This window comes from Lytechinus variegatus, chromosome 18, assembly GCF_018143015.1.
Source record: "Lytechinus variegatus isolate NC3 chromosome 18, Lvar_3.0, whole genome shotgun sequence".
NCBI lineage: Eukaryota > Metazoa > Echinodermata > Echinoidea > Temnopleuroida > Toxopneustidae > Lytechinus > Lytechinus variegatus.
The window spans coordinates 22019199-22033726 of record NC_054757.1 but is presented as its reverse complement, the minus strand read 5'-3'; the positions used below and the strand labels follow the sequence as shown (position 1 = coordinate 22033726).

The 14528-nt window shown below is 35.3% G+C and overlaps 2 protein-coding genes across 2 annotated transcripts; one reads left to right on the top strand and one right to left on the bottom strand.

Annotated features, from left to right (window-relative positions):
* On the bottom strand, positions 1 to 6730 carry LOC121432101 (prefoldin subunit 1-like). The gene is made up of 4 exons (XM_041629958.1): positions 6625 to 6730; positions 5247 to 5413; positions 2896 to 2980; positions 1 to 592 (listed from the first exon to the last, which is right to left on the bottom strand). The coding sequence occupies exons 1-4, from the start codon at positions 6649 to 6651 to the stop codon at positions 503 to 505; spliced, it is 369 nt and encodes a 122-aa protein (XP_041485892.1). The 5' UTR covers positions 6652 to 6730; the 3' UTR covers positions 1 to 502.
* Positions 6731 to 7064: 334 nt separating this feature from the next.
* LOC121432100 lies at positions 7065 to 10812 on the top strand. Its single transcript, XM_041629957.1, has 2 exons — positions 7065 to 7450; positions 10352 to 10812. The coding sequence occupies exons 1-2, from the start codon at positions 7065 to 7067 to the stop codon at positions 10671 to 10673; spliced, it is 708 nt and encodes a 235-aa protein (XP_041485891.1). The 3' UTR covers positions 10674 to 10812.
* The last annotated feature ends 3716 nt before the right edge of the window (positions 10813 to 14528 follow it).

Here is a 14528-nt window from a genome sequence, read left to right as displayed (position 1 = left end):
TATTGATTGGTCAGTTTATTTAGCGATTGATCGCTAATCTTTGTGTTAAGGAGCCCTGGTAATAATAATAATCATGCAACCTTTATATTACGCTTTATACAGTGTTTCTACAAACCGCATACTATTATCCTGGATTTAGCATGGTTTCTCTGAGTGGACGCTCGAGCAGTCAAGGCATTTCTTCCCATCGGGTACCAATTTACTTCACCTGGGTGGAGAGTGTAGATAAACACCACAGGTGCTGTGGTGGGATTCAAACCCTGGACCTTGTGGCTCAAAGTCCAGAGACTTATCCCCAGAGCCACAACACCTGTGGTACCATGGTGGTCACCATAATAGTTAAGTCACCCTTATTGTAAGCCTTTTATATGAATCAGGCCCCTGGACTCCATCCTTGAAAATATCGAAAATAAAATAACACAGCATCACGATTTATGTCTAGTACTACATGTATATATACAAATGACTATAGTACAGGATCTACCAGAAGATGGGCATGACGTCACGGTTTTGCTGCTCTCTTCGATGCCACTAGTTCCCTGAGGTTGCTTTCACTGTCCTTCAGTGAGCGTTCAAGGTATGTCTTGTTACTCTGCATGCATACAGGAAAAGACAATGAAAAGAATATTGTTTATATACATCCTTAATATGATATGATGTTCATTTTAAGATAAATGAAAGTAGTTGCAGTAAACACCTATTGCATGAGACGGTCAGTTAAACCAGGCTTAAAGGGGAAGTTCACCCTGACAAAAAGTTTATAGTAAAAATAGCAGAAAAAATAATAAAAAATATTGCCGAAGGTTTGAGAAAAATTCATCAAATAATTGAAAAGTTATTAGAATTTCAATTATTTGATTTGTGACGTCATATGCGAGCAGTATTCCTACATAGCGAATGGTAAAAAATCAATGAAATGTCATTTTCTCAGAAAATTGAAAATGGTTTTCACTGTAACTTTTGTATATCAATAGACAAATCATTTCACACCCGATCATGAAAAGAAAACAAACTTAAGTCATCAGGAACCATACAAAATTTGAAATTCATACATTTTATATTATAACACATGGGGCAGCTGCTCGTTTATGACGTCACAAATTCAAAATTTTGAACTCTAATAACTTTCTTACTCTTTAGCAGATTTTCCTCAAACCTTCTCCAAAATTTTTTACTATTTTTTCTGCTATTTTTACAACAAAGTTTTCTTCAGGGTGAACTTCCCCTTTAACTGTTACTATATCATCGAGGATCTAGATCTGGTAGTTACATAAACTGGACTTTGTGAAATCTTGAAATCTACGCTGAAAACTGTTCACACTGATCACCAACACAGAAAAGTGCATGTGGGACAGTGTATTATTATTGCTTTTAATGTCGGCCCGACGCTTGACCCAAATCCCGTGCTTTTTTGCCAATTTCTCAGCAATAACAAATTTTCTTCCAGAATCCTTTGGCACATATTTTTTTATTTATACAAACAGACACTTTGGTGGTCATTTTATTGGATTCTGTACAAACTCATTTTGAAATCGTCACCAAAACTGGCATTTATCTTTAATACCACATTGATTAATTTGTGGACATGGATTGGATGCAGATCAATTTTAATCATGTAAGGCTGAGACGCAGAAATGAAAAATAATCTGGATTATATTTAGTACTGATTTTAGGAGGACTCGATCTACACTCAACCCCCACTCTCAACCCATCTTCTGCGATCAAAGTCACTCATTTCCCATGTACCACAGCACTGCACTATGTGCCTACTATCTGAATGAACCACATACTCAAGAGCACTTCATCACAATGATTATAATTTGCAAGCATGAAAAATAATGTGAACTATTTCTAAACTGTTATTACCGAGTCTGTATTAGTCTGATCTGTATTCAATCCAGATTATTTGAGAAGAAATTGATCATAATCATTGTTACAGTCTCCTGGCTGAATTGCACACATTTTTTAAAAAGTAATATGAACATAATGCAGCGTGCATACCAAATACTAGATTCCTATAAAACATGTATGATCAATAAAAATAGAAAATAATTTAAAATTTATAGAAATATATCAATTAAAGGTCAAGTCCACCTCAGAAAAATGTTGATTTGAATCAATAGAGAAAAATCAGACAAGCACAACGCTGAAAATTTCATCAAAATCGGATTTAAAATGAGAAAGTTATGACATTTCAAAGATTCGCTTATTTTTAACAAAATAGTTAGATGAACGAGCCAGTTACATCCAAATGAGAGAGTCGATGATGTCACTCACTCACTATTTCTTTTGATTTTTACGAATTGGATGGTTAGGACCTCCTTGCCTGAAGCACAAAATGTAAAAATAATGGAATTCCATGTGTTCAGGGAGGAATGAAACTTCATTTCACATGACAATGACGAGGAAATCAAAATATTTCATATTTCACATAATAGAATACAAAAGAAATAGTGAGTGATGTCATCAGTTCCCTCATTTGCAAACCGACCGAGATGTGCATTTAACTGTTTTGTGAAATGAAGCAAAACTTTGAAATGTCATAACTTTCTTAATTTACATCCGATTTTGATGAAATTTTCAGTGTTATGCTTGTTGAATTTTTCTCTTTTTATTAAAATCAAGTTTTTGTTGGGGTGGACTTGTCCTTTAAGCTTTGGTGAAAATCAATCAGGGAAAAACAGAATTGAGAAATAATATCATGATATCATGAACTGAAAAAAAAATGCTCAATGACAAATAAAATATAGCACTGCAGCATAATTAACACCATTTAAACAAATTGACACCCACTCCCCCTGTAAATACTTGGTCTTAGTGAAAATAGGATTATTTTCCAAATTTCTGCATTATTCTGTAGCATCAAATGAGCATGGGCTCATCGACAATATTTACCTGCACTTTCTGTATTTGTTTCTCTGCATCAGTAACTCTGTCTGCAAGTACAGTTTTAATGCCCTCCATATCTTGCAATAGAAACCTATATAATAAAACAAATAATCAATTAGAATGTTGCTTTGGCTACAGAATTCTTATATCTATACAGGCAAAGCACATGAAATGAGTTGAACTTTACCCTAATCAGGAATTCAACATATCAAATGAATTGGGAAATGCATATGGACTTTATAATAATAATAATAATATGCAACATTTATATAGCGCTTAATACAAATGTTTCTAAGCGCTGCATACTATTTTTATATGAATACTTTATGAATTTGGTACCATAAGAAACATTCAAAAACTTTATTAAAAAATCATGGTGACACCTTTGTTCATTTCATACATACCACTAGACCAAAAGCTTCGGTTTCTGTGTTATTGGTTATTCCGCTTAACTCCGTTGGCACCACTCACCAATTACACAGACCGAAGTTATAACTTGATCTGTACCCAATGGCCATGTTTATGTCTTAAGTTCGGATAAACCAGGGAATTGGGAGTCCCGTGGCAGCCAAAGTAAGTCACTGTTTTTGTCCTTTAAAGTTTAATTTTTCCCTGTTTTAGTGTATTGCAGGCCAAAAAATAATTGTTATTTTGTTCCAGTTCTTTTTATATAATTTTATGAAATAAAAGACAAAAAATGAGCCCCGTCGGAGATTTTGCATTGTTTACCCCCCAATGGTGGCTGCATGATAGTGAGTCATCTGTGTATGAGAAAATTTTAAAAAATATATAAATTTTTAAAAACTCCTTGTTAACAGATGGCTGCCAAGTGCCAACTGCCTAACATACCACATGAATGTCTGGGGGTAATTGATTCAACTTCTGGCCTATTAAAGTTTCAAAAAATATATATGAGCGTGTATGCACAATTTCCTGACGATATACAATCTCAACGAATACATCAAGTTGAAAAGATAGGCCAATGCTGTGAGTCCATACAATCAGTCACATACAATGAGTAGCTATTTATTATTACCCAACTACACAGGTCTTTATAAGCATTGTCCCGTTTCTTATGTTAATTACACATTCCGTGATCTGTGTTAGAATTACTGAAGCATCTATATTTGACCATGTCATGAAAGCCAGATTTTGAATGTGGTATACATGTAGATCTTAATATTTCCCGGGTTAAGGACACCAAATGAGACTGTTTAATGAATGATGCCATATTTTGGCCATGAGATGGTGCTGTTTATCAAACTCTGCATGCTTGGTTACAGTGCTGGTAACCCAACATATCTCATGACCATAAACGCAATTTAATCTCTTACAATAAAATTGCAATCCACTCATATTGCCACAAATCAATCTGATATTCACTAGATAAATGATACAAAAATTTGGGCATCCTGGCACGTGTATGGCAAACCATTTTTACATCTCATCATATTTTGTGATATCAAAAATTTAATTATCGATGTAAACTCATTGTCATTTTGAATGAAACCAAAATGATTTATTATTAAATGATAAAAAGAAGTACACGCAAGATAAAATGATAATAAATATAGGGTATTTGTATAGTGCACATATGCACCTTGAAAGGTGCTCACGGGCAGGCACTCCTATTTTACCTCGGCTATGCTTGGCTACCGATTGGCTCACAGCTTTTGAGGAATTGATTCCTGCCGCTACCCATTTACCTCACCTGGGTTGAGTGCAGTACATGGTGGATCAATTTCTTGCTGGAGGATATTACGCCATGGCTGGAATTCGAACCCATTACCCTCTGGTTCAAAGTCTGGAGACAACTAACTGGGCCACAACTTCTTAATGCTATAAGAGATTATTATACAGGTATGTACATTGGCTTCACTGGCTAAAATGTCCAGGGTCCCATAACACAAAGGTATAAAGCGATTGATTGTACGCCTGATTTTTACGATTGATTGTACATAGTAGTCAATGCAATCAATCGAAAAGATATTCTTCTACAATGATTGCTAAGCTGTGTGTCACAGGTCCCAGGTGTGAAAACCCTTTATAGTAAAACGTACCAAATCCTTAAATGTGATACTTGATATAATAGCAGAGGTGAAGTTTTATGGAAAATATAGAGACTTTAATAATGCACATTCTTCCTACTCCTTCAAAGACCCTAGTTTCTCTAGGTAGGCCAGCACACTATGTGGCTGCTCCTGGGTCACCCTAGTAATAGTCTAGTTCCCTCACATCTTCCATCCCAACATATATTTTATAGGATTTTCATGCTTTTGCCTAAGTAAAAAGGCGCCCCAGTAAAAGATACTGGAGATAAAAGCGGGGGCATTTCACTCAAAAGAACAGGGACTTACATCCTTCCTACTCCTTCAAAGACCCTAGTTTCTCCAGGAAGAGCAGCTAGTTCTGCAGCAGTCAGTCTGCAATGCTGCTGTTTTCTCTTCAGTTGTTCAACTTGCATGTCAGCTATCTTAAGCTGCTGCGTCGTCTCGATCATACGGATCTGCTGCTCCTGGAATGCCTGAGCAAAATAAAGCAAAGAAATTTACTGTTGTAAATGTTGAGGATCTCCAATCCAAAAATACTATGTGATACAGTATGAAAATGGCATGCAAGGAGAAATTTCTGTAGAATCGTGAGTGTAATGAGTCAACAGCAAAATTCATCTATTTGGAAGGATGTCAAATTTCCCGCCGTACGGAATCCCCACAGCGGCGATTGCAGATTTTTTGCGATAGATTGAACGTGTGCAATCTCAATGGTGATATTTCTGGCAAAAGTCACTTCCCCCTTACAAATTTTTTTTGGGTCATCTATCTTTTGGAGTCCATAGAATCTTTTCTTTGAGCAGCAACTTGGATCTAGGCCTATGTCAGTATGTGTACAGTTTAATTGTAGGCATGTTCATGTATCTTATGCATGCAAGTCCTCTGCCAGAGCGGGTCCCTGTAGTTTTGGGGAGGGAGTTATATAGTGAGTGATTGTATTACCGACCGGCCTTGTATTACCGAACGCGCGCATCATATGCGTCAGAAAATAATCAAATATGCTCAAACCTTTGCAACTTCCTTCCAAAGGGAACTTAAATAGAAAAATGATGAAAAATTATCAAAAACACAATTTCAAAGTCTTTATATCCTCAAAACAATAAAATATGGTCAAAATAGCTCATGAGTGACTTTGTTGTTTTCCCAACTTTTCCCATAGAAAACACACGTTCGGTAATACGATACCTTTTCAAGTGACCAAAATATTTCACTTGCGAAGAGGGGTCCGATTGGAAGCTGATGTCGTAAAAATGAAAAACAATTTCGGCAAAATTTCTGCATAATTATATTTTGTAGGTATTTGTGTATTTATGGTGAAAGTTTAGTGAATTTTATTGGAATAATGTGTTTGATATGATCAAATTCATGAAAAGTGTTCGGTAATACGATCCACTACCATACTAAGTCATTTACTCCCTAGACGTCAGACGCCTCCAGTCTACCAACGACACCAGTTCGCTGTTGCCCGGGAGTTCTCCGCCGATGTCGAGCCCACCGACTCGCTGACAAGACAGGTGCTGCAGCTGAACCTCGGCCTCTGCATCGAGCATCACTTGTCAATGAATTTTTTGTAATTTTTGTACACTTTCACGTACTCAATTCACCCCATTCGAAAAACATATAATCATACAATAATCACAGATTTTTTATCAGACTGATTTGGACAAAAAGTGGATTTATTTACCTTCTTCAACTCAAGATCGACAGCCATGGTTGTGCTTTTCTATAGCCAATTCCTGTTCAATTACGACCGAGAGAGGGCTAAGGCCGCATATGAAAATCATGCCACACTAGCCTGCGCTATAACTAATAACATGATTAAGAGATGAGTGAATCATTCGATAAAATGGCCAAAAAACTACTAACTTGGTCTATATGACAATTATTTTACATCAGTTTTGAAAGTATATCTTTCCTGACAAATTCATCCTACAAAGTTGAAAAAAAATCTCGCCATCTTGAAAAGGCAAAAATGATATATTGATTCTAATTCAAGCTAGGCCTAAATTGGCATACTATATCATTATCTATCATGATTGATCATTATGTTACATTATGAAAAATATGCCAATAATAATGCTAGATTCCAAGAGGGTTCTATCTCATGCTAAAAAGCTATAGTGGATGATGGAATTGAACACCAATAAGTGTGAAGTCATCACAGTCACCAGGAAGCGAAACAGGATTGTACACCAGTATAAACTCAAAGATGCTATCCTTACTCCTGTAGAAGCAACAAAGTATCTTGGTGTCACTATCACATCAGACCTGAAGTGGAACAGTCACATCAGCAATGTTTGTCAAAAGGCTAACAACACCCTTGCCTTCCTACGAAGAAACCTGCGAGTAAACTCTCCCAAGTTGAAAGCTACAGCATACCAATCACTCGTCAGACCTTTGGTGGAATATGCATCTACTGTCTGGGATCCATCAACCTCCAAGAACATCTACAAGCTTGAAATGATCCAACGCAGAGCAGCTAGATTCACGCTGAATCGATATCACAACACATCATAGAGGTACCGTGGCCGAGTGGTCTAAGGCGCCTGGCTATACATGGAAAGTCCGAGGTTCGATCTCCGGCCGCGGCACCTATGCCCGTGAGCAAGGCATTTATTCTACAATGCCCTTTTATCCTGCTTTCAAATAAATGGAAATGCTATATGCAATATTGATAAATAGGTGTGCACTTGTTTTAAAAAAAAAAAAAAAAAAAAAAAAAATCAAGCTTTTGTTCTTGGAGAACTTTCGGCATCACAAAAACAAGCAATTATTATTTCATTAGCTAAAGAAGGGAAAGACCCACATTACGTAAAGAATTATAGACCCATTTCGTTATTGAATACAGATTATAAGATCATATCCAAAGTTTTAGCAAAACGAATTAAAGAGGTTTTGGAGAGCGTGGTGTTAGCAGATCAAATAGGATTTATTAAAAACAGGAATATAGGAGAAGCTATTAGATTAATTGATGATATGCTTTTTCATACGTTATATAATAATATCCCTGGGTATATGATAGCAATTGATTTAGAAAAAGCCTTTGATTCGATATCCCACAAATTTTTACATCAAACATTAGGTTCATTCGGTCTTGGCCAGCAATTTCGCAAATGGGTCAAAATATTATATACAAATAGCCAAAGTTGTATTTTTAATGGGGGGGATTCTACAAGCTATTTTCATGTTGAAAGAGGGGTAAGGCAGGGAGATCCGCTTTCACCATATCTTTTCATTTTATGTATTGAAGTATTAGCGCATAATATAAGATATAATAATGATGTTAAAGGAATTTCCTTTGGAAAGGAAGAAGTAAAACAGGTTATGTATGCAGATGATATGTCTATATTTGTCCGAGATCTAGATTCAGTAAGAAAAGTAATAGAAATTTTAGAAAAATTCAGAAAAGTGTCAGGACTCAAAGTTAATAACGATAAGACGAAGGTTCTATTATTAGGTTCCTCCCAAGGAAAATCATATGATTTATCTTTTGGCCAAAAGGTGGATTTTATAAAGATTCTCGGTGTATTTTTTTCTTTAGATGTAGAAGTAAAAGAAAGATTGAATTATAAAGAAATATTAAGTAAAATAAAGAAGTTGTTAAACTGGTGGAAGCAAAGAGATTTAACTTTGATGGGCAAAATACAACTATTAAAGCAGTTTATCTTTTCAAAATTCATATATGTGGCATCTCTTACACCAATTCCAGAATGGGTTTATGTTGAGCTTGATCAGTTGACTTTTACTTTTTTGTGGGGTGGCAGAAATAAGATTAACAAAAAAACGATGTACTTAGATTACCATCAAGGTGGCTTGAAAATGATGAATTTTCAATGGTTAATAAAGGCACAGAGAGTTATGTGGATTAAAAGACTAAAAGAAAATAATACAATGAAATGGAAACAATATTTCAATTATGCCACAAAACATCTGGGAGGAAATTTTATATTTTCATGTGATTACTTGCTTGGATTGTTGGAGATAGCATTGCCGCAGTTTTATATAGATTTGTTAGAAGTATGGATAGAGACGAAGGATTTTCGTTTAAAATCTGAAACATTTAAAGGAAATGAGATATTTTTTAACAATAAATTTGTACGAATTGAAGGGAAATGCATATTTAACCAAAAAATATATGAAAAAAATATTTACAGATTGAAACATATTATGGATTATGATGGAAACTTAAGGCCATTTTCGTACTTCCAAAGACAGGGTTTAAACATAAATGATTTTCATCTGATAGAGTCAATTTATAAAACTTTTCCAGTCAGCTGGAAACGAAATATGAAAATAGATAGCAAAGAGGCTTCTCTTAGGGAAGAAATATCATTTATATCTGGAAAAAGAATTTTGTCAATGGAGGAGTTAGTATCTAAAAACGTTTATGCAAATTTTATGAAATGCAACTTCTCAATACCTGATGTTTTCGAAAGGTTAAAAAACAAATATAGTTTCTCTTATGAAAAGATTGAACACATTTTTATGAGACCAAGACAATGTACTCTGAACAGTAGATTAAGAGAATTTCAGTTTAAAATGTTACACGGCATTGCTTACACAAATCATCACTTGTTCCGTTTTAAAATCTCACAAAATAACCTTTGTTGTTATTGTAAAAAAGAGGAGGAAACATACCGCCATCTTTTTTTGGAATGTGAATATGCTTGTCTGGTTTGGGATAATTGTAAGGAGATGTTTGGTTTTATTTCTACGGGTAATTTAAGCTGGGAGGAAATTCTTGTAGGGGTAGAATTAAAGGACGAAGGAAAAGAACGCTTAATCAATCACTTTTTAATCTTTGTTAAATTTTTAATCTTCAAAGGGAGGGAAAAGGGTGCACATATAACCATGGATGAAATTAAAAGGAAATTTAAAGAAGAAGAATGGGAAGAAAGAAGGCTGGCGCTAGGTAGAGGCAAGATGTCTCTTCATTTAAGGAAATGGGAAAATCTTAATTAAAAGAATAAATAGGGAGAGTGAGGCAAAGGTATATATACGAGAGACAAAGCCACAAAACAAAATAAATAAAAACACAGAAAAAAGATAATACGGAGAATTGCAGTCCCTTCCATGTAGAGTATAGGCATAAAGGGGAGAATGCTCCTAACCTGGGGACGGAGGGGAGGGAGGGGGGGGGGGGAGGTGGAACAACATTTTTATCTTTTTTTCTCTCTGATCATGTCATATATTTTGTTAATATTTCATTTTGTAATTGCTGAAACGCATTAGTATATTAATTTCTAGTATTTTTTAAGTTTGATGTATAAGTTGTATAATTATATTGTAATGGATTCATTGTATAATTCATAATTATGTTTCAAATAGTTTGTACAAATTGTTTATAGAATCTGATTATGTATGTTGATTTGAGAGAATATAATAAAACATCCTTAAAAAAAAAAAAAAAAATCAAGTGTGTCATCGATGCTGCAGGAGCTAGGATGGACATCCCTTCAACAACGACAGGAAATCTCTCGCCTTGTGATGTTCTACAAGATCCACAACGAGCTTGTCCCATTCAACTCTGATGCATACATCACCAAATGTACCAGATCAACAAGAGCTGTTCACACTCAAGGATATCTGATGCCTCAATCAAGGACTCAACAACATCAATGCTCTTTCTTCCCCAGAACCATCAAGATGTGGAACACTCTCCCAGTAAATGTTGTGACAGCACCATCAACCGAAGCCTTTCGTCTGCAACTGACGAAAGGCAACAACAGCTAGATCAATACCTGTTTTTACTTGCACCATGTATATATTTGGCACATGCACTTTATCCTTGTGACACACACCTCACCAAGTTCTGCAAGAATCTTCAGGATTGAAGGAAGCAGACTACACAGAAGAAGAAGAAGAAGAAGAGGTTTGATTATGGTAGATGTGGCTAGGGCTGCGCCACAAGGAGGGAAGGTCGACTGTCCAACCCCCCCCCCCCTTCTCCCTTTCCACTATGATTTTTTTTTCCTCGTAGTGTAAATAAATTCATGGGGGAAAGAGGAGAATAGTAGGCAGAAAAGGGGAAGGAAAGAAGAGGTTGCATCACCGTTGCCAATTCGTCTACTGCCATCTCGTCCATGCACTCACATTTAGTCTAATGCCATTCCGTTCATCAACATTTCGTCTAACAACCATTTGGTCCAATCACTACAGTGGCGTACCCAGGATTTTCCAATGGGGGGCCAAATTCGTCCAGATTTTGTACCAGAAAAAAATTGACGAGCAAAAAAAATAAAATAAAACAAAAGAAAGCCTTCAACCACAAATAAAGGATTTCGTACCAGAAAAAAGATTGACAAGCAAAAAAAAAGTTAAAAAGAGGGGGCTCGTCAGGGAGCAGTTACTCGTCAGGGGTGCGTCCCTTGCATGAGTTATTACTCGTCAGGGGGGCGTTAGTCTCCCCCCTTAGGTATGCTAGTGACTACGTCTATTATAATCACCGTTTCGTCTCATGTATGGCCATTATTCTGTCTCGTAACCATGTTGGTCTAATATCCATTTCATTTTCATTCACTCTGCACAATGAAACACTTGGTCCAATTAGACCAAATGGTAAATGGACTAAATGGCTATTGGACCAACTGGTTATTAGACGGAACGGCATTAATTAGACTAAATGAAAGTAGACGGTGGCGAGTGGACGAACTGTTGGTAGACCAAAATAATGATCGAGTTAGCAATTGGACGAATTGGCATTAGACGAATGGGAAATAATCCGTCACCATTGGGTCGTTTGCTTGACTTCAAAGTTTAAACCAATCAAAAACGGGCCGGGTCTTTATGAGTACATGGAGGTATAAAATAAATCAGAATAGAAGACACAATCTTGATGAAGACGACAAGATAACATAACAATATTTCTCATCACAATGCCTATATGGAGGAAGAGTACAGGTAATAATAATAATAATAATAATAGTTTGTAGGGCGCTTTTTATGGTGTTTCAAAGCGCACAGGTTGGCAGATACAGTCAATCCATTAAAAAAAAGAAAAACAGAAAATAAAGTTATGAGAAAAGGTGAGTTTTAAGAGACGATTTGAAAATTTCCACGGAGTGAGCATTTCCAGAGGGTTGGAGCAATTACAGAAAATGCACGTAAATGCAGGTAAATAGTGCATAATTGTCTTCTTGGCTTTTAGTGTATCATTGTCATCTTTTCAAAAGTTTAATACCAAAAGTACACACACTGAGAGATAAAGATTGTGCTTTTCAGTGAATCACTCTATTCCAACAGACATAGACCCATATGCTGAAGTCGGGTTTAATTTAAACTCTGGTTCAAGTTGTGGTTTAACTAGACCAATAGTTGCACAAATCTCTAACAATATGATATAATGTACACTGTAAAAATGATATGCTTATTTAGCACTTACAGTGCTTGTATAGTGACTGCACTACGAGTGCTGATTTTCTAGTTTAAAATTTGAACTAGAAAATCAGCACTCGTAGTGCTGTAAGTGCTAAATTAGCACTTCATTTTTTTACAGTGTATCAGCTCATTTTTCGCTATAATTTCCTAACTGTTTCGGAAAGATAAATAATATTACTTTCTTCACCATTCATGAGTTAGGAAAGAACAATTTTTACATGTTTGGCTTTCCATAATTTTAGCACAGAGTTAGACCATGGTCTAAATTAATGAAGATAATAATAATAATGATAATGATGATTATAATGATAATTATAATTATAATTAGAAATGATAATGATAATAATAATAATAATAATAATAATAGCGGTATATTTACCCGGGGTATAACCACTTCAGTTCCAAAACTGTTCTCCCAGCGGACCCTGTTATTATTACCCTGGCCTTTTTTCTCAAGGAATCCTACCGGGTACCCATTCACCTCACCTGGGTCGAGTGCAGCACAGTGTGGATAAATTTCTTGCTATAAGGAAAACACGCAATGGCGAGGATTCGAACCCACTACCCTCTGTTTGAAAGGCAAGTCAGAACCACTAGACCACGATGTACCGATGACTTCAGGGGGGCGTTTCATCGACATTTTTGTCCGACAAGTTGTCAGATCTGACATTTTTCCTTAATTCTGATTGGCTGAGAAGCACTGTAACTATGGTTAAGTGTCTGATAAAATGGGACTTGTCGGATAAAACGTCTAACATGTCCTTTCATGAAATGCTCCCCAGAATACCGGCCATAATCTACATTATCTTCGATAAAAAATATTTTTTTAATACACACATCCCTCACCCCGCTTACCCACAAGAATAATGAAGGAAATGTTGTAGACTATCACCCTTTCCTCTCCCCAAAACATTTTGGGTGAAATTTTGTAATTTCTAGTGTGCTCACTGTACATTGCTATACAGCAATTGATATTTTTAAAGAGTTCCATTTTAATTTTTCAATAATCTGGATGGATTTAGGATTGCTGAAAATCGAAAGTTTTCTCTAAAATCGTGTTAAAGACCCTTGCAAAACGCGATGTGTAAGTATCAGGGTCAGGATATTTGATACATGGTCAAATAATATTAGACACTGCAGCGGTGTCTAATATTATTCACACTGTAGAACATACCATTCACGAGAAATTGAATTTGACTGAATAAATTCTGAAAATAATTCTTCAGTTTTCTCCGGCGACAATTTCTCCGATGGAAAATCTTCAGCCAAATATCAAAGCATAATCTCCCAAACGAAATAAACCATAATTTTTATTTTTCAGTTTCAGTTTGGTTTATTTTCATTTCAACTCAAGTCAATTTGACAGTACAAGAAATCATTACAAAGATATAATTGAATATATGAATACATACAGTATGGCAATATGACATAGATAAATAAATATTTACAATAGGCACTAAGCAATATGATAATCATATTAATAATGATATTTACAATGAGCTAGATAATCATAATAATAACTGTAGACTATTCATGATAAAGCATTTTGCATATATATTTTATTAATCTTTACTTTTTAAATAAATGTTGAGGAAATGGAGGGATCTTTACATTATTCTCAACCAAAAACCCTTATTACAATCATAACTCTAACCCATAGCCTTATGAGATGTTAAGACCAGAGTTATTGTCGCAGGAGCAAATGTCGTGTCACCTTGGTTGAGACAATGATGCGAGAAACAGTTCTTTTTCAGAAGTTTTATCTGTTTTTGTAAACCTTCACTTGCGAGGCTGCAAGCGTCATCAGAACTTTGCCGTAGATGGCGTCGTTGCTTCTACTACTATTTTGCTAAATTGCGTTGAAAGAGTAACCCATTTCGATTTTTTTTCTTTTTCAAGATATTTTTATTTCTCTATCATTTCATACATAAGTTTCACATGCACAGATACATTGTAATTGAAAAAAAATAGCATACATTTCAAACAAATTCACATAGATTGTTCATTTTGTATACAAAATATTCAATTTTTTCGATGCACGTTCATAAAATTACGTTTAAAACAATAATTCTCTCGGTTGTTTCGATTTTTTTCCAAACTAAAATGAGCAAAAGTGGGCTTGATATTCCTGTATTTACATAAATAAATGAAACATTTTGCAAACAACACAATAATATTGGTAAGATGCAAGTTATTGAGGGTTATAACTCC

Excerpts from the sequence above, each read along its gene's own strand:
- LOC121432101 (XM_041629958.1), bottom strand. The coding sequence starts at position 6,651 with ATGGCTGTCGATCTTGAGTTGAAGAAG. Across the intron at positions 5,414-6,624 it reads TCGATCTTGAGTTGAAGAAG|GCATTCCAGGAGCAGCAGAT; the intron begins GTAAATAAATCC and ends TATTTTGCTCAG. Across the intron at positions 593-2,895 it reads AACAAATACAGAAAGTGCAG|AGTAACAAGACATACCTTGA; the intron begins GTAAATATTGTC and ends GTATGCATGCAG.
- LOC121432100 (XM_041629957.1), top strand. The coding sequence starts at position 7,065 with ATGATGGAATTGAACACCAATAAGTGTGAAGTCATCACAGTCACCAGG. Across the intron at positions 7,451-10,351 it reads CTGAATCGATATCACAACAC|ATCAAGTGTGTCATCGATGC; the intron begins ATCATAGAGGTA and ends AAAAAAAAAAAA.